The sequence below is a fragment of the Nomascus leucogenys genome, chromosome 8 (genome assembly GCF_006542625.1).
Source record: "Nomascus leucogenys isolate Asia chromosome 8, Asia_NLE_v1, whole genome shotgun sequence".
NCBI lineage: Eukaryota > Metazoa > Chordata > Mammalia > Primates > Hylobatidae > Nomascus > Nomascus leucogenys.
In genome coordinates this window covers 99,545,560-99,565,878 of record NC_044388.1, presented here as the reverse complement: position 1 = coordinate 99,565,878, position 20,319 = coordinate 99,545,560, and the positions used below count along the sequence as shown (strand labels likewise).

Below are 20,319 nucleotides of genomic sequence, written 5' to 3'. Positions count from 1 at the left end.
AAGCCCTTTTCTGCATCTATTGAGATAATCATGGGGATGAAGCCAACTTGATCGTGGTGGATAAGTTTTTGATGTGCTGCTGGATTCGGTTTGGCCTGGTTAAGTTTTGTATTTTTTGTAGAGACAGGGTTTCACCATGTTGCCCAGGCTGGTCTCGAACTGAGCTCAAGCAATCCTCCCGCCTCAGCCTCCCAAAGTGTTGGGATTACAGGCGTGAGCCACTGCGCCCAGCCTCGACCCCATTTTTTTTTTTTTTTTTTTTTTGCTTCATTTATTGGCCTTGCCCCTTCTGCTACGGCCATTCTCAGGCAGGCTTTCCCCTCCTGGTGGCAAGATGCCTGCAATCCTTCCAGGTGCAAGAGCAACAGGAAAGTGACTGTCACTTCCTAGTAACTCCCACGCAAGGCATAGCATTGACTCGCTGGACTGACTGATTATATGTCCATCGGAACCAATTATTGAGGCCAAGGGTTTTTTGTGTGCCGCAGGTAGGGCCCCACCTGAAGCACATACCTAAGGGGTCATTCCTGAAAAGGAAATTGGGGCCATTATCAAAAGAAGGGAGAGAAGATCAAGTTGACAATGTGCACAGAAGCCAAACAGGAGACACTGTCTCAGCTCTTTGTCTACTTGTCTCACAGCAGAGAATGGTTCATACCAGAGCTGTGGGGATCCTAAAACCGAGAGAGCATGCAGGGCTGAGAGTCAAGGTCAGACATTAACCAGGGCACCAGATAGAGGAGGGACAGAAGAGAAATGGCAGGTTAGCGCATGGCAGACCAGGGAAGTAGGAGGCAAGGTGTAGGGATGGGCACAGCTGTCTGCCGTTGCCTGTGATAGCTTCTGGAGACTCAAGTGTGACAAAGTCCACTGCAATCCCGGGGCTAGGAAAGGAGAAGGGTAGAAGCTAAGAACCTAGGTCATTCGTTCAGCAAATCATCACTGATGCCTACTCTGTGCCACATCTGTGAAAACAGAGATGGCAGTGACACGGTTCCTGACTTCAGAGGTCTAACATTCTCGTGGTGAGTGGTTCAACTTAATCATGATGGACAGAATCCATCTGGTAGTTTTGAAAGGCCCAGATTTGTGCTTGTGTGATCATGCCATAGGGCATCTCTAAGTGCCCTTTTTGTTTGTTCTAAACTCCAACAAGTTTGGTTCTCAGGGCGGTCTCCCCACCAGCATTCTCATGAGGTGCCCATCAGCTCCTCACGGCCAGCTTGCTAGAGATCACTGTGAAATAGATGGAATGTTTTGTTAACACCCTTGTTTTTTATCTGCTTCAAGGACTAGGTAGAGAGCTTGTCTTTCTAAGATGGGGGTGTGCATCTTCTTCAGGCTGTGTCTGAGATGCATGGGGAGGGTTCCAAACCAAAGAAACTAAACACGGTGGCTGTTCCAGGCTGTTCTGCGATGAGGTGGCAGCTGATTTCATGTTAAGTGTCTGCCCCTGGTCCAGGCTTCCCCACTTGCTTTCCCCAGCCAGTTGCAATGGACGTTTCTCACCTTTTAAATAATTTCTTTGGTGCAAGTTATGGTCTCCAGAAAAGCTCAACTAAAATACACAAAGAGGAACAGAACTAGGCTGGCTGCAGAATGGCTGACTGATTGCAGTGTAGAGTCCAGCCAGAGAGGGAGGTCTGAGCTGGGCTTTGCATCTAGGACCTGTGTTTCGTCCTCCCTTCCCTTAGATGGAGCTCCTCCCTGGCTCCGTTCTGCCTCTAACTCTACTCCCTTAGGAGCCACGAGGCACTCTACCTGTGGTTTCTAGCACCACCTTTGTTCTGGGAGCTCCAGGTTTCTGTTTCTAGCTCATTCCTGTTTCACAAGCTTCAGCCACTAGAATGTCTTAGTCAGACTTCGGAAACCAGCTGTACCCCAGTTCCACCAAGCTGTCAGCCCCTCTGCACCCATACATTCCTCGTATCCCTGGGGTCCTGTGTCTCTCTCTTCAACTGGTCCGTGAGGCACAATGGGCATCAGAAAGCATCAGCACACGTTGAGATAGGCAGGGCCTGCAGCCTCCCGAATGTGGGCACCTCTCCAGGATTCTCTCCCTGACCACTGGTTTGCCTGTATGGTCAAGAGGACATACCCAGCCTCCAGGACCCTCCCTGCCAGAAATCACCACCACCCCTGCCAAACCCTGACCACAGCTAGGCCTTCTAGACTGGAGCTCCCTGCCATCCTCCTTTCCTGGCAGTTCCTGCCCACCCTTCAAGACTCTGCGAAGTGCCCCTGCCCTGGGCAGAGTCTCTTCTTCTCTAGTCCCTAGCGCCTCGTATTTATTTGTTCACCAGCTCTTCATGGGCATCTGCACTGGGGGACCCAAGGATGAATCAGCCCCTACCATCTCTGCTGTCAGGAATGATTTTCCTCTTCTGTTCCACCTGAACAGAAAATCCTCCCAACCCTTCAAGGCCCTGCTCAGGCATCGCCTTCCCTTGACAAGCCCCTGCCTCCACCGACTTCTCCAAGCCCCATCATTCCCTTGCTGCTCTGAGCTGGCACTGTCCCTATGCCGGCTTGCTAGGGGTGCATTTATACCCTGTCCCGCAGAAAAGGACAGAACTGGCCTTCTCTGTATGTTTGGCACCCTCACAGGGCCTGGCACAGATGAGCTGCCCCATGAGAGTTTGGGGAATGACCAAGTGGTGAATGAGTGCGGGCAGGAAAGGCAGTGACGTGGGGAAGAGGCGAGGCCAGGTCCACTCACTCCTTGTGCCCTTGTGTAGTCAGTCGGTTCAGCAGAGCAGGAGAAATCCAGCAAAAGGCAGTGACTCTTGTTCTGCGGCGCCTGCACGGGCTTTAGAATCCCCGCGTGCGGCGCTGGGTTGTGAGAGACAGGATCCTGAGTCCCCCAAGGCTCCACCTTCAGCGGTGTGACAGTGGGGCTTCTCTGCCAAAGGACTGGCCAGAGCCTACAAACGGCATTTCTTTAAAGGTCTGTGTCGGAGCTGCTCAGAATCCAGCTCCCTGCCGGGGAGATATGGAGCCCAACAGGACAAAAGCAGGAAATCTGATTCAGCGAGACCAGAGGAGACATTTTCTCAGATTAGGATTCTCTGTGCCAAAGGTGGGGAGTTTATCACAGCAGGGAAGGGGAAATAAAACATAAAATATTGAAAATAAATTATATCCCACAAGCAAGATCCTCCGAGAGAGTCAGCTCTGTGTCTGTGGCTGTGCGGGGAGTCCCCGCCCCATGGTCACAGGAGTGCTGTGCCAGAGGCTGCTTGTCGCACATCCACCATCAGTCGCTAGCCCTGGCGGAGCCAGGTAGTGCCTGCGGGCTAAGGAAATTATTAACCTGGCCGTGCCCAGAGGAAGGGATGGCAAGGACTAACCAAGAGATGGAGAGTAAAAAGGGGTTGGGTGGACTGAGGGGTTTTCATTACAACGTAGACCTCCTGTGTCTCAGCCAAGCCCCTTCACAAGCTTCGTCTCACTTAATCTTCTCAACAGCCCTCTAAGACTGATGCGGTTATGATGATCCCCAGACAGCTAATGCTCAGAGAGGTTAAGCACCTTGCCCAAGGTCACATAGTAAGTGGCAGAGCAAGAATTAAAATCCAGGCCTATCTGATGCTGGAACCTGGGCTCTCTGTACCCTTCTCAGGGGTGGGGGAGCTTGAATTTTATCCCATAGGTGCCTAGGAGCCAACGAGGGTTGTATTCAGAGAAATAGCAGCTGAGAATATATACGCTGGGCCACTGTGGAAAGGGATGGAAGTAGTCGAGGCAGAGAGACCACTGATGATCCCACGGACATTGCTCAGGCCAGGGCTGGTGGGAGCCTAATCCAGGACGCTGCTTATGGGGGTAAAGATGAGAAAATCATCCCAGAGACATTTAGGAGACCCAAAGGACAGAACTTGGCGGGCCGCCAGATGCCCTGCGTGGGAACTGTTGGAGTTGATCATACAATAGCACAGGGCTGGACACAGGCTATGTTCCTCTTCATCCAGCCGACATGCCCCAGTGAGGCTTGAAGTGCAGTCCGTGAGGAAGGGGTGTCCCTTGGGGTGTGCAGGATTGATGGACACCTCCCTCAGCAACCCAGAGTAGAAGTTTCTGCTCAGGGGCAGAATAGCCTGCTTGGAGGAAAGACGGTACAGCTCCCCCAACCCTCACTGTCCTTGCATTTTCCCCGGGGCTGTCTACCAACCACCTTCCTTTTTATACTCTCCCAGAGTGCTGTAAGCACCAGGATACCCGTAACTTACTCCACCCCCTCTCCCCAGCCCAGGGTGTGGAATGTTATGGCTCCTTCTCTCCAGGTTGCCAACTCTTCAGCCCCCAGGTCATTTCCACCTAGGATGATGTACAGTATTATGCTAAACCAACTTTATTGGCAGCCCCTTAAAATGCAGGCCTGTACCTACGATGGATGGAGAACATCCAGTTGTTTAGCCAACCGCTTACAGTTTGTTGCAAACTTGCAAGAACCACACACAGGCCTCTTGTTAGGCCTGTTACGCCAAGGACCCCATAAATAAATAGTAGCATGTATCTTGGTGCATTAGGGCTGGAGTATGGAAATAGAGGTACTGTATAAATAATGCATATTTACAAAATAAATATATCCCATACATGAGTGTGTGCAGCCATAACCAAAGCACCTAGCTTAACAACCACGGAAAGCTTTGAGGGTCTGCCAAGTGATCAGCTTCCATCCATCAGTGTGCACCAGCATTAGAAATGACCGCCGAAGGGAGGGGGTCCTCCTGCACGCTGACCTTGAGGCCTTTGCATTGAGGCAAGTGGTGAGATTGCAGGTGGGCACCCTGACACACAGCTTTTCTGCCAAGGTGTGAAACCTACCACAGCCATGTGTTCCTGCAGATGTCTGAAGGTCTACCGCAAAGCAGAAGGCTGATTAGCGCCGAGTTGCAGGACGTAATGGGTTGCACCTACAGGAAGAGGGCTGGCTGGGGGAGGAAGAGATTTCCTAATTATGCAGATTCACTTTGGGTTGCAAAAGGAGCCGGTGAGTTGCCTTTCCAGGGGACTCTTACCGGAGCCATGTAACTTTCAGCCATTCACCCTGAAGGCAGGGCCGAGCTTTCGGGAAGTCGGTGCCCCGTCTCTGCCGCCCCTTTTTGAGCTCTGAACCCCACCGGGCATCTGGCTCTAGCATTTGGAGCTCGGAAGAAGCAGCTGACAGAATGGCCGCTGGAGTGGGCACCCCTCCCCTTGGTTGTAATGGCACAATGCTGGATTTCAGTATTTTAAATGAAAAATATATGCAGTTAGCTGTGCGCTGACAATGTCCTTGAGGATTTGACAGTGAGATTTTCCAGCAGTTGGTCTTCGTTAGGATCCTGGCGGTGTTTAATAAGGCAGTCGAACTGCTGGCACCTTGGGTTCCTGTTTGTTCTCCGAGGGCTCAGGGGCTGCTGCGGTAAGCACATCGACCAGAGCTGATCATTACAAGGGCGTACGCCACCATGAATAAAAATGTCACACGTTTTCCCATCTCACAGCGGTACAAAATGTCAGTCCTGTCAAACACACATTGCAGGGAGCTGTGTGCAGTCCGTACAAATTGGAGAGCTGCATATTCCCCCAGCCTTCTGATATTCTTCATTTGAAGCTGAAGAAAAACAGTTGTTAACCTATTAGCTAGGATTTTAAACTCTGCTGAGGCGGTGGATGGGTAGACTTTGACACAGATAGAAATGTATTCCAAGGTCCAGGAATTTTAAAACCAGGTTCTCCGTCCATTTGTTCTGAGGGAAGGAAAAAAAAAAACAAAACCTTCTGTCTGGTGAACCTGACTATCTTTCTTTAACAGACACACTAGGGAAATTTTGGGATATTTCATATCTAAGCTTCCCATTGCTTCCACGTTTGCATTCCACTCGAAAAGTCTATTGCTTTGGGGGAATGGCCCTGGGGCTCAACCCGTTAGGCTAGGAAACCTGTAGGTAGAGGGTTTTTCCTGATCAGAAGCATGCCAGGAATGATGCCAGTCTTGCAGACAGAGTAACTCAAATGATGGGGACAATGACTGGCGGGTCTGGCATTATTCAGATGCTGGATGATGGCTTCACTGATAATTTGATGCTAGTTCCCCACTCTTGGGCAGCCATTTACTTTAACTTGACCGCGTGCCATGCCTTGTGCCAGGAGCCAGATGTGAACCCTCAAGGACTCACCTTCTTAGGGGAGGGACAGAGGTAGGAGTGCCCGACTTTTGTGAGCCAGGAAGAGAGAGAGAACTTCTGGGGGAAAGGAACAGAGTCATGAGGGATGCAGGGATCCATCAGGTGGGTGAGTGAGGGGAGGGCTTATAGGACCAGCATGTGTGTTGTGAAGGGCCATGGCCTGTGAGGGGGCCGGCTGGAAAGAAGGGGCTGCTTGTGATGGGGTTTATGGGGGGGATGGGCCAGGTCTTGAATGGCCTGCTGGGGACAGGGATGTGAGCAGCTGCCCTGGGCTGCCAGTGGCAGGGAGAGCAGTTGGAGGCTCGTGGTGACCTGGCCGAGGAGTCCTGGACTCCCTTTCTAGAGGGTGCTATGCACTCCTCTCTGGACCTCTGCAAAATGAGGAGAAAGCTTCTCATTTCCTAGTTGCATCCTGTTAGGGTGGACATCATTCCAGAGATGATAAATGAGCCGGGTTTTGCTGAGCTGGCCCTGGCCCTTAAATGTACTGAGCAAATTCTCACCAAGTAGGGACACGGGCCTGGTGAAATGCAGGCAGCTGCAAAGACAAACCTTTCTGTGTGGTCATAATAGACTTAGCAGGACCAAAGTCTCAAAGGATGTCAGAGGGAGGACTTTCTGGGGAGAGAGAGGAGCGGACCCGAGGAGATACGTTTTAACATCTGCTGTTGTGGTATGTCGGGTTTCCTGGGAGCAGCCCACTGGGAGCAGCGTGGGCTTCTTTGGAGTCAGGCATACTTGGGCTTGGATCCTGGCTCTGCCACCAGTTAGCTGTCAGGCCGGGCCTAGGCAAGTCACTGAGTGACATGGCCTCAGTTTCTTCATCTTTCGCATTCTTGGAGGGTTGCTGAGATGAATAGAGACCTCTCATGTAGATCTCCTAGCACGGGGCCTGGTACGTAGCAAGTGTCGGAAAATAGTAGCCCCAGAGAGGAGATCATTTCCCCCAACACCTGGAAGCCCCTCTAACCTCACCTCGTGTCCCCCTCCTCCTGGGAATGTCACCCAGGCACCCTCAACGGCATCCTAGATGCATCCCAGCAGCAAGGCGCCTGCCTCCTGCTTCTGTCTGGGCAAAGAATGGCATACGTCAGCGAGGTCCCTGCCCCTGCCCAGGCACCAGCCGCATCTGGTGCCCGACCTCCGGCCGCCAATGGGATGCCACCTATTCAGACTGTGCACCTGCACCCGACTAAAAACAAAGGGCTCCCCTCCCCCTGCCCCACTGCTGGCTCTCCTCCCTCCCCCGCCTCTGTCCCCCAAGCGGCTAGGGTCACCCGGCCCCCACGCAGCCTTCCCTCACAGCTGCCTCACTGCTTTTGTTCAGCATGTGAACTTCCCCGTCAGCCGAGCTCCTTGCACGGGAAGTAATCAGGGATCTTGACAAGGCTTCAAACCACAAATGCCACTACAAATTAACCAGCACCACTACAAAATACTACTCCTGTCAACATCGGGGAAGAATGCACTGCTCTTCAGGACCAGTCTGAGACGTCTTTCAGCTCAGCACTCACTCCCGGCAAAGAGAGTGCCCGGACCCAGCCGGAGAGAGTCGTTGACAGGACTGGCGAGCCCCTGAATCCTGAGCATGCACTGTCCAGAGATCATCTCCGCGAGGCCCCGTGGCAGGTGCTGCGGCTTTTCTTCCAGGACCCCCTTCGATCCTGAGCACCCCCTCATCCCCCTCGCAGGTGGCGCCTCTGGAGGGCAAGTTGTGGGGCACCCAGAAACCTCACTGTGGAGTCTGCCATTCAGAGTGAAGCCCAGCCCCACCTCTCTGCGTCCTACCTATGTGCTGTGCCTTCGGGCAAGAGGCTTCCCTTTCCCTGTCTGCAGAGCGCCAATCATAATAGAGCCTCTGTCTCAGAGTCGCCAGGACCACTGGGATATCCTGAGTAATACCCGGCCCCTCCCAGCCTCCCTTCCTTTCCCTGAAGAAACATGTCCTTGTTGCCCTGTGTGAGTGGACTCTCACCACGTGGAAACCTCTTCCTCAGCGTGACGTGGAAGTCCTTCCTGTACAGCATCTTGCAAGAAACATACCTCTAGTGTGACAGCTTGTTACCTCTGCAAATGCTTCAGGCCTCAGGATCCCCACATTTCCTCTGGGTGCCCCGCTGAGTGGCTCAGGCAAGGAGCATGCTGTACGCTACATGACACCAGGGCCTGGCTGGTCTTCTCCAGCTGCCCTGGCTGAAGCTCTGAAGTGGAGGCAAGTATTTGATCCTCCCCCACAAGCAGCACAGCCCTTGTCCAGGGCGGACAGAGAGGATCGGAAACAGCGATGGGTACTGGGGGCTAGGTGAGAGCTGTGCCTGCAAGAGAGCTTCTTGGGCATCTCAAAGGAGACACTCCACAAAAATATCGCTTCAATACGCTCCTTTTTGGAGGCATATCAAAAGCAGCCCTCTTTTTATTTCCATGCCTTGCATAATAGCAGATTTCCAGTCCCAAAGTGTAGAGGAGCCTTGCTCTCGGCGCAGAGGCCCTTTGTAAAGCTACAGAGAGCTTTGTCTTCCCCTCCCAACTGGGTCTGTTTCATGCACAGGCCAGAGCATTGATGTGGCTACTAGCCAGGAAAAATTAACCAGGTGAACACTTTCCTCATTAAACAGCGACAGAGTTTAATTGTGAATTTGCTCTCTTCCCCCTCTCCATTCCTGGCCGTGTATTTGACTGGGGCATGTGCCTGGGACAAACTGAGAAATGGCAGGGCCTATCCAGCTTCCCCCTCTGGGGCCAGGCCTCCTCCATTTGAGGCAGGTAGGCGCCTGGCAGGGAAGGGACAATTCAGAGTATACATTGCACACAGAGGATCTGAGACCCCCTTTGGGGCCAGCTTCAGAGGCTAGCTCTGTCATGCACCAGCTGCCATCAGGCACACCCCACCTTCTTGGCCTCCCCTCCCCAGCCACCCCAATCTTTGCATGCACAAAAGTCTTCAGCCTTTAGTGAACCTGGTTGGTCCCTGTGGCCTCCAGCATCTGTGCTCTTCCATCTTCTCACCTATACCACTCCCCGGTTGGGGTCTGGCCTGTCTCCTGCCAACTTTGACATTTCACCTTCTATGTGGCCCTGCTGTCCCAGCAGTGAAGTGGAGATGCTCATTCTGATGGCACAAGGATGTTGAAGGGATGGTCCCAGATGTCCCCTTCATTGGGGACTGAGTGAATCCATGGGTCCATCTCTAAACAGCTGCCTGCCCTCTGCCCCATGCACAAATATCATAGCACCCATGCCCCAGCCCATAATTAACTCAGGATGAGCTCACTGGCCCTTTTCTCAGGGCCTGTCATCCACCTGCTCTGGGCAACCCTGGGCAAGTCCTTGCTTGCCCTCATCTGTGAAATGGGTAGCAGCCCTCATTCCCTGCAGAGGAGCCTTGCACTGGTGATTGTGCAGCGGCTGCTCAGGCCCTGGAAGCACCGGCAGCAGAAAGTGCCTTGGCTCTGCCCACAGCACAGGCAGGCTGGCCCCCAGGCAGCAGGGACACCACCTCTCCTCCCCTACACGCTGCGCTCTCTGCCCCCCAAGTCACCACCTGGCAGTCAAGCATTTTCCACCCTGCAGCCCTGTGTGGGGCGCCCACTCATCCATGCCACCCAGGTAATTAAGTTGCTATTCCAACACACCCTCCCCTCCTGACCTTTTGGAAACAGTGTGTTTTGCTGCATCAACAAATTAACTGCAAATCAGATGCTGTCCTCATAAATGCCGGTTTCATATCCAATGAGCATACGCGCCTGGCCCACACAGCTGACAGATAGAGATGCCGAGGGCCAGGCAGAGACCAACAAAGGCCAAAGAGGTCCCCTCTTCTCAGGGACTTCTTTGTCAATCACACCTTCGGTCTTACCCTCTCTTGTGTTGACATCTCCCAGCAGTGGTGTGGCCAGGGCCGGTGGGTTGACAATATGGAGGCCTGGGCAGGCTCCTGTGATTGGAGGGGAGTGTCCGTTCTTAGAAGCACACCCATCCTCCTCCAATGCATTTTCTATACCAAGGACGTCAAGGTTTCTCTTATTGTGTCTCTGATTATATCCCTCCCACTGAGCTCAGAAGAAAATCCGCAATTCTCAGCCTGACATTCAAGGCCCTCTTTTTATCTGACCTCCCCCAGTCCCTCCCAGGTCCTGGCCTGCCCTGTCCTCATATTCAGCCTCACTCTTGTCTGATTGGACCACTGTGGTTCCCCTGTCCCCTGTCCCTGCACTCCCTACCACCTCCCCTCCCCAATCCATGGCAGAGACCTTCCTCTGTACCCCCTGCATGACAGTGCCCTCTACCAGAGTCTTGTTGAGACACATGCCCCTGTGCCTGGGATGCCACGCACTGTTTGTTGAATGAATGGATAAATGAATCACGTGCTTCCTTTGGAAAGCACCACAAAAAGATGCTCAAATAAGGAAAGAAGGAGAAGGTGTCAGTTACTCTCTCATCAGCCTTTTCTCTGAGGCACAGATCTCTAACAACAGATTCTAACTTCAGAAGGGACAAGGATTAGAAGAACCATGTCAGAAAGGATTCCAGGTGACTTTGGAAATTTTAGTTGACAAGGATAGCACAATGGGCCAAGAATACCTGCTTGTTTTAGTTTTCACTACTAGCTGTGTGACCTCATACTAGTCCCTTAACCTCTCTGGGCCTCCTGTTTCCTGTCTCTGTAACAGGGAAATAATCCTTCTCTAACTTGCCTCACCAGGGACTGTGAGGTTCAAAAGAAAGAAGAGAAGTTAAAATGCTTTGAAAGGAAAACACATCATATAAATAGAAGAGATTATTATTAAAATCCAGTCTCCTTCAACAGAACCTTGCTGACAGCACACAGCTTTGGAAAACCAGGGTCCTCACGTCCATAGGACTTTTCTGGAAAGACCTGTGGGTACCATGGGGAGACGGAAGATGAAATGGTCCCATTTCATCTTTGGGATATCAAACCAGAACCTCATGTGGCTGTAACTGTACTCTCATCCTCACACCGGTGCTTATAACCTGGGAGTTTTGCCATTTTACAGAAGAGTTCACTGAGACTTAAGAGAGATTAAATAACTCGCCTAAGTGGCAGAGCCAATATCGAAGTCAACTAGAAAATGACAGAACCAACTCGTGAACCCATGTGTTTCTAACCCGTAGTTTATTTCTTGGGGTTTTTAGCCCACCAATATTTCTTTCACTTTAAGGAAGTTATTTTCCCATGATGTAGGTCAAATCCCACCAGACTCTGCAGTCGTTAAGGACAAGGACTGTGTCTTATTCTCTGAATCCTCCTGGTCCTGGCCCCCAAATAGTTAGTTGTTCCATAAACACACACACGAGGAATCCTTCTACTCTGTGACAGTCCATCTGCTTCCCCGCCAGACGTGTTTTTCAGGAAAGCAGGCACTTTGCATTGACCATGGAAGAAACCTCCAGCCTTCTCCCCGCTTCGCCAGCCCTCTCACCCCTCCTGCCCTGGCCCATCTCGGGAAGTGCCTGAGGAACTGTCGAATTGAACTCTCCTTAGCAAAAGATCGCCAAAAGCCCAGTCTTTTTGAACTGACTTAAGAAACAGCAGTCTGTGTAGCCACATTTCAACCCGGCCAGGGGACAGAGGATCACATATAACGTGACCTCAATGCAAAGATGCCCAGACCACTTCCATTCTCTGCTGCGTCTACTTTAAAGCTCTTCCAGTTTTACCTTCCTTTCCTTCAGCGGTGGAAAGAGCGCTCAAGCAGTCGGCGGTCAAGAGGCCTTCCCGATGACAACCAACGCTCCCAGCTCTGCCCATTACCAGCTGGGGGTGTTGAGCAGGTCGCTTTACCTCCCTCCAATCTGTTCCCTTTTCCATGGCCACTAGGACACTTAGCAAGGCCAGGAGCACCAGGGTGAAAGAGGAGCAGGCTCAGGGGCCCAGCCCTGGGCTATGGGCTGGGGATGCAGAGAACCAGAGCTGAGTCAGATGGGAGAGGAACCACTCCAGGTACAGAATAACTTTCACTGAGTCCTGGCCAGCTCTGCCGTCTTCTCGGGCCTCACGCCACACTGTTGTAGTCCCTACATTCAGCTAGTGCTGGCTTCAGCTTCCAGAGCACCGGGGCCACTCTCTGGAAGAGAGCATGCCTTGCTGAGTTGATCCTTTCCTAGCTCATCTCCTTACCCCCTCTTCCCACCCAAATCACTACTACTCACCTCCTACAGCGTTTATTGGTCTCCAGAGTACTCTTCCCCCATCTGTGTCCCCAGCTGGGGACACCCCAGCTTATTTGGGAAACTGCAGCCACCATGGCCGATGGCCCCGCCACGCCCTGTCTAGGAAGCAGAGGCCTCCCCAGCAGCGTGTCCACTGTGCCCCTGGCCCTGCGTGAAGTTCCATCAGATGCCCCCATCCCTGCAGCAGGGCCCTTGTGACTGGCCTCACAGATGAGGACACAGAGGCCCAGGGAAGTCACTTGCTTGCCAAAGTCACTCAGCAAACCAGCTAGGCCTGGAGCCCCTGCAGTGGGAGCAGGAGGGCCCTGCACACAATCAGATGTTCTAGTGTCCGAAATCTGAGACTGCTTCCCACGGGATTACTGTCTAATCCACTGGTGACAATCCAGCTGCTCACCTGTCCCCAGCCTCAGCTCTGGTCCCCAGGGCCTACACACTCCTGGCAGTGCATCCTGATAATTAGTGCAGCCCTCCCCTTCTCTCTCCCCCCAGCCCCAGGGTTGGGGGTCTTCAATGCACACCCCCTGGGAGTTCACCTTTCTCTTCCTGGCACCCACCCCACAGGAGGTGTCCCCATCATATGCTCCAGCATCACAACAAGCCCAGGATCCATGAGTGCAGCCCCCATCCCTATGCATTTCCTCTGGTGACAGGATCCCTTTGTGCCGACAACCCGCAGGGAAAACTCCCCGAGTGTCAGAAGGGGCAGCATGGCTTCCTGTTCTTGGTTGCCATTGTTGGGTTTTATCTGACTGGGTGCGCCAGGACATCTGTACCACATTACTCTTTCTTGGCATCCTTACACCCCCCTGGCTCACTCTGCTGACTTTTAGAATGGGTGTGGTCAAGGAGCTGCTTTCTTCCCACCATTTATCAATTCAGTTGCAAAACAGCCAGCACTTCCTGATGACAAGCAAAAGAAAATGAGTTAATTGAAGAATCTGGAGAATTGATATTTGGCGTGTTTTTACATGTGCCAGGAAGTTTAAGCCAAAAATGATTTGCTGAACACCTATTAGGTATCAAGTACTCTACTAGACCCTATGGTAAATAGAGAAGTGAGTGAGCTGATAACGACAGCTGGTGTGCTGTGGATGTGAGGCGGGGTTTCACCAGAGATGAGATTGCAGAGGTGGATGGCGGGGCCCTGAATCTGGAGGGCTTTGAACACTTCAGACAGCATTTTCCAGGGGATATTCATGGGTGTTATAGGGAAAGCAAGTCTATGTTCAAATAAACTTGGGAAGTAGCACTTTTTAAAAAAGAGTTAATAGGTTTTTGCCTGGTTTGGGTGGGTTTTTTTCTTGTAAGACTCACCAGTCTTTGCTATGCTAACAAGCCTGTGAATCCCCAAAAGGAGCAAGACAGAAGACAGCATTTCTCAGATTTGCCTGGCTGGGGAACCTCCTTTTTCCCTTCATACAATGCATCTCCCAGGATGCTGTTTCTCAGCAGACACCCTGTGAGATGCCGGCCTTCCACTGAGAGGATTTCAGCTGCCAAGTGCCAAGATTGGGCGGGCATTTTTTTTAAGTCCTCTCTGGAAACAAATGTAGGCGATGGACTGGGAGGGGGAGAGACTGGAGGCAGGGAAACCTGCTGATGGTAATGGTTGCTAATGTCTGTTGGCGGCACTGTGCAAAGAACCTGACTTCCATCATCTCGTTGAATCTTCCTAACAGCACACTCGGGCAGGCAGTGCTGTTACCTACACTTCACAGATGAGGACAGTAAGGCTTGGAATGGTCAAATTGTGGGCCTGGAGTAACCCAGGGAGTAAATGGGAGAACTGGGGTTCTCTCCAAAACTGTCTGACCCCTAGCCTGAGCGCTGTGCCGCACTGCCACCCAGCAGGAATGGAAATAGCCCAAGCCAGAGGTGACAAGCAGTGAGGACAGTGGGGCTGGAAAAGATGGTTCCCCCGAAGTAGAAAGGCCAAGCATAAGAGAAGCAGTACTGGGTGGAGTGGTGTAGGAGAGCGGAGTGTCTAGACAGAGGGTAGCAGCCTGTGCACCGGTGGAGGGTGTAGGCTCCCCTCTCCCTGAACACCTCTTCCTCTTGATGAATGGTGTGAATTGAGGGGTGGGAGGGCTGTTCCCCTTTACCCCACACACTTCCCTGTAAGCCATGATGGGGAAAAAACATGGTGGCCTTGCCCATCCCTAGGCAGCACCCCCACCTCCCGGGTAGCTGCCAGCTGAAGAAGGGTCACCAAGCATGGGTCAGCCCTCACGCCCAGCTGATGGTATAGGATCTGGGAAGCCGTGGTGTCATTCTATCCCATCGTGTTCTCCATGTGCCGCCAGGGAACCCTCCACCAAGTCCCTGGGCCTGCTTTCCCCTCACGCTGCCCTGACAGGTTCTGTGCAGGACATCAGGGACCCAGGGACAACTGGGACACAGGCCTTGCCCTCCAGGAGTAGTGGGGCAGGTTCAGAAAACAAGTTCTAAGGCAGATTTGAGATTGGAAGCGTCACTCTCACTCAGTAGAGCCCTACCTATATCAGCACTGTCCAAGGAAAACATAACAGGAGCTTCATACGGGAGTTACATGTGGAATTCTGAATGTGAAACATAAACAGGTGAAATTGATTTTAATATAATGACCCCAATATATCCAAAATATTATCATTTCAACATGTAATCAATCTAAAAGTTATACTGAGGCGTCTGACATTCTTTCCTCGTGCCGAGTCTCTGAAGTCCAGTGTTTTGCACTTACAGCACATCTTTTTTTGTTTTGTTTTGAGACAAGAGTCTCGCTCTGTTGCCCAGGCTGGAGTGCAATGGCACGATCTCAGCTCACTGCAACCTCTGCCTTCTGGGTTCAAGTGATTCTTCTGCCCCAGCCTCCTGAGTAGCTGGGATTACAGGCATGTGCCATCATGCCCGGCTAATTTTTGTATTTTTGTAGAGATGGGGTTTCACCATGTTGGCCAGGCTGGTCTCGAACTCCTGACCTCAGGTGGTCCACCCACCTCGGCCTCCCAAAGTGCTGGGATTTAGAGCACATCTTAACGTGGACCAGCCGCATGGGACATTGGCTCACCTTTTGGCTGGGGCAAGTCTGGATTTTGTCCAGTTAGATGTATCTTTGTGACCTGAGTGACGGAATGGGCAGGAAACAACCGGAAGCCTCCCGGGGATTGCTGTGGGTCCGAGGCCTGGGTCTCGCGTGAATTTTTACTTTCCTTACTCGGCCTCCCCGTCTCCCACGCCTGCGAGAGCATCAAGACAGGCAGGCTGTTGAAAGGACACTGCTGGGCTTTCAAGATAAAGGGTTTGAGGGGAGAGCTGAGAAGTCTGCTCTACTGGTTTTGATTCAAATCCTGATTTCAAAAGCCAATCATTTTGTACAAATTTTATTTGTTCATCAGATGCTTGTTGAGCAGATTTTTTTCCCCAAGTCTCACAGAGCCTGCAGGCACAGGGATGAACCCCCTTGGAGACGGACCTGTAAAAGGTCCCATGGGAGCAGGGGTGAGGGACCCCACGCTGAGTCCCACATAGCAGGAGGCACAAGGCAGCATCCGACCCGACGAGCTCTTGAAGGACAGGCACACGTTTGCCAGACCAGTCCGGCTGGAGCAGCTCATTCCACCCCGAGGGCGGGCGGCAAACAAAGCATGAGAGCCCAGTGCTACTTAAAGGGTCTGCCCAGGGCGGGCATGGATGAAGGTTGAGAAAGGTCTGTGTGGGGCACAGTGGAGTCCCAGTCTTGGGGGACATGCAGTGCCAGCCTCTAGCCTTGAGCAGGCGCCCAAGGACAGGAGGGGGCATGAGAGGTCTGGAGAGGGGGTGGGCTTGCCGTATTAAACCTGGGAAGGGCCCCCAGCCTGTGTGGAGCATGGTGGAGGGCGGAGCTGGGGACCCTGTTGAGAGATGATTGCAGTAACCCAGGCTGGAGACAAGCCTAGAAGGAAAGAATGAGCAGAGGAGACGGCCTCAAAAGGTGGACAGTGGGGGCGAGGCGGGAGACATCGAGGATGGCCCTCTGGCTCTGGCTTGGGTGACTGGGTGCCTTCCCCCAGGCCGTGTGTGGAAATGCATTGAGCCTTCTCAGTGTGTCCTGATGTTTTAAGTTTCCACTTTAATGCAGCTGCAGAGACTGCGTCCCACCCGACCGCCTCCCAAGATACAGCGCTCGAGGCCCGTGAGTAGCCAGTGGTTCTGCCCTCCCTACCTAACACTGCCTGAGCCATTCTCCCTCAGCCTGACTAAACTTCCAGAGTTTGGACCCTCCTGCCTGGCAAAAGAAAACTGGGAATTGGGTTTTTCAGCTTCCCTGTCTGTGTGGCATGAACTTGAGCTTGCATTTTCTGGGCTTCTCTCGCTTTTTTGTGAGTAAGTTTGGTGACTTGCAGATCAGAGCCATAGGTAGCAAGGGGGCCACTGTGTGGTGTGTGTGCTGTGTGTGCGTCATTTGAGCAAGTCTCACAGGGTGAGCAATGGGTTGAAAGCCTGCCTCCATACGCCTGTTCCTCACAAAGGAAGCAGAAGTCCAGGGGCAAAGGTCTCATTCCTGCCAGATCTTGGTCTGGAAATGCATTTGTACCTTCCCATCGGTGGAGGCTATGTCCAGGGAGTATGGATCCAGCTCATATGGATACAGGTACCACTGCCCTGCCAGGCCTTCCTTGGAGATCCACTTTCCCATGTAAAGTGCCAAGTAAGGGGCGTGGTGGTGCATGCCTGTAGTCCTAGCTACTCAGGAGGCTAAGATGGGAGGATCACTTGAGCCCAGGAGGTTGAGGCTACAGTGACCTATGATTGCACCACTGCACTCCAGCCTGGGTGACAGAGCAAGACCCTGACTCTAAAAAAAAAAAAAAAAAAAAAAAAAGCCAAGTAAGGCTAGAGAAGCAGGACAAAATGTGATAAACCCACCACCACCTGGGAATGGGGTGGGAGGGTGAGAGAGATCCGTCCATGGAAAAATATTGGGTCTGGGTCCCGTGTTAAGCATCAGTGGAGTCGTTTTCCTTGGTAGGTCAGACTTCAGCCATGCTGAGGCATGCGAACTTTAGCAGGTGCTTTGAAAGTGGGAAACCGTCCAGGACCTTTTGGTGGGGGCTGTTTACCAAGGGAAAAGTTTCTCCATCTACCATTCAGTGTGGCCACCACTCTGTGGCCAACCAAAGAGTACCCCACAACCTAGTGTCCTAGTCCTCTCGCCCTCTGCAACACACGTGTCCAAATCCATCTTGTGAAGGCAAAGAGGCCGGGGCCTGCAGGTGACCAGGTGAACTGTGTCTGTTCACCTGGGGAGATGCACCCAGCATCCACTGGGCAGCTGCTCTCTGGGTGGATGTTGGCCATTCTGTGGCACAGTTTTCCTTCCCTTCCCTTACCCGCTGTGGATGGGAATTAGAGGGCTAGATGGGAGGCTGGGAGGACTTAGATGCCTTCCCCTGTGAGCATCATGAGTCCACACTCCCAGCCACACGTGACAATGGATCCATCCCGTATCCCCATCAAACTGTGGTTGGCGCAAACCCCCCATCGGCGCAGCTGGCAAGGAGCTAGAATATGTCTGCTCACTGTCACTGGAAAGAAGACACAAGCAGCAAAAAGAAACTGCTTTGGGGGACAGGAGGCCCCTTCTAGGCTGAATCTTGTGTGACTAGTGAGAGTTTCAGTACAGATTTGGGAGGCTGACAGAGCTAGGCTTGAATGCTGAAGTCATGTGACTCTGGCAAGCACTGAAGCTCTCTGAGTCTGATTTCACCTCCAGGGCTGTGCCCTCATTCCTAGAGGGGTTTTGTGAGAAGGAAAGTGGATGACATTTGTCATTTGCAGAACACACACAGTGCCTGGCACACAGTAACAGTTTTTGTTGTTGTTTGTTTTTGAGACGGAGTCTCTCTCTGTCATTCAGGCTGGAGTGCAGTGGTGCGATCTCAGCTTACTGCAGGCTCCACCTCCCAGATTCACGCCATTTTCCTGCCTCAGCCTCCTGAGTAGCTGGGACTACAGGTGCCCGCCACCATGCCTGGCTAATTTTTTTGTATTTTTAGTAGAGATGGGGTTTCACTGTGTTAGCCAGGATGGTCTCAATCTCCTGACCTTGTGATCCGCCCACCTCAGCCTCCGAAAGTGCTGGGATTACAGGCGTGAGCCACCGCACCCGGCCAACAGTTCTTATTCTTAACAGGTTTTTGCATATTACAGCTTCTAAGGAATGGCCCCGTTTATTAATAACCATCATTTGCCTAGGATTTTATAGTCAGCAAATCATTCTTAGGTACCTCATCCCAGCTGTGCCTCACAGTCGCTCAGTGAAGTAGGCATTGTCACCACTCAGTTTAGCAATGAGAAAACTGTTGCTTGGTTCCTCAACTGCAAATAAGGTCATCTGGACTGTAGAACCTGTGGTCTTGCCAGTATTCCAAGCTCTCTGGACCCTCCGTCTTCTGCTTGGGAACCAGAATAGTTTCAGCTTTCAGTTTGTTTCCGATTTTAGAATATTTGCATGATACTTCCTGGTTGTGTGCCCGTAATCCAAAATCCAGAATACTCCAGTGAGCATTTCCTTTAGCGTCATGTTGGGGCTCAAAAAGTCTTGGATTTTGGAGTGTTTCAGATCTCGGACTTTCAGATTAGGGATGCTCAACCTATATAAAATGCTGGGGGAAGAAAAAAAATTCAGTCAAGAAAAAAGTGAATCAGTAGCGGCTGAACTGTCTGTGGAATCTCCAGTGCCATGTTAGGTCTGGCAGAGACACAGAGGAGAAGAGAATTAATATTCATTGAGCACCTTTTATGGTGCCTAGGACTGTGCTAGGCACTTGTGTAATTATTGTCTCATTTGTCCAGCCCAGAGCAGGCAGATGCCATCTCCCTAATTTGTAGCCAACACCACAGGGATGATGACAGGCCTGATGATAAGTCCTGCCTTTGAGCCCAGCTTGCCTCTCTCCACTGTCTCTCTTTGTTTTCTACCAAACAGCCTCCCCTTAAGCCAAAGTCAGCAGCAGGTAGCTCTCAGAATTCCCCTTTGAGGCTCGGGATCCAAGGCGGGCAGGGAATCTTGGAAGCCATGATTCAGAGAAGGATCAATCCCCTTGGAACAATTCAAGTATTGGAGACAGCTACAGTGGACTCTGTTGTCTCACCGGTGTAGGGATCTGTGCAGATTGCGGGGTGGGCTGCCACATCCATTGGCAACTGAGGACTCGGGAGACAGACGCTGTGAGAGACACGGAGTAGCAGCTGCCTCAGGCTCTGAGCTAATGCAGGAGGTGACTAGCCTGGCGCTAGCTTTGGCTGGACCTCCTGAGTTGATGGCATGCTGAAGAGGCAGGATGCCTAGGAGAACCAGCTCTCCTAGGCTGGGAAGTCAGAGAGGCCTGCCCTGGTTTGAATTACAGCTTGGCCACTTCCTGGCTGTGCGACCTTAGGCAGGATCCTCCCCTTCTCTAAGCCTTAGTTTCATCATCTATAAAATGGGTTTAACAATACCACCTGGTAAGGGTAATGAGGTTGTGTACGTATAGCGCCTAGCATAGTCCCTGGCATGTCCCCCGAACTTATTCTGCCAAGCAACACCACTAAGAGGCCAATTTGGGAGTCATAGAAGGTTTGTGCTTTCTGGGCCCCCAAGGACCATTTAGTCTACATGCATTTATGCAAGCATTTCCAGTGGACACGGCTACAGACTAGGTGAGAACCGGGGAGACTCGGCATATGGAACCCACAAGGGCCTCGAAGAGGACAGCCTACCAAGCTCCCATGTCAGTAGCCATCAGCCTCCAGAGTGGCTTTGCTGGGTCACGTAGCCACAAACGTTCCAGACAGAAGTGCAGCCGTTGGCCCAGGGTAGCAGGGGCGGGGGAGGGTCTAGCCATTCAGCCTTTCTGGAAGGAGCTTTGTAGCCTGGCACCTGTGGCTGGAGTTCAGATGTTACCCGAGGATTTGGGTTTTCCTTTTAAAAAGAAGAAAAAGGAAAGAGCAG

At 52.1% G+C, this 20,319-nt stretch overlaps 1 protein-coding gene across 5 annotated transcripts in view; it reads left to right on the top strand.

Moving 5' to 3' along the window:
• DENND1A (DENN domain containing 1A) overlaps positions 1 to 20,319 on the top strand; it is a 544,738-nt gene that overhangs the window by 497,655 nt on the left and 26,764 nt on the right. Inside the window, exon 20 of one of the 5 annotated variants that reach the window (XM_030817797.1) lies at positions 16,465 to 16,518. The exons of the other annotated variants lie outside the window; for them this stretch is intronic. Within the exon in view, the coding sequence (XP_030673657.1) occupies positions 16,465 to 16,518 (54 nt within the window). The remainder of the gene's footprint in view (positions 1 to 16,464; positions 16,519 to 20,319) is intronic. 5 annotated transcript variants of the gene reach the window in all.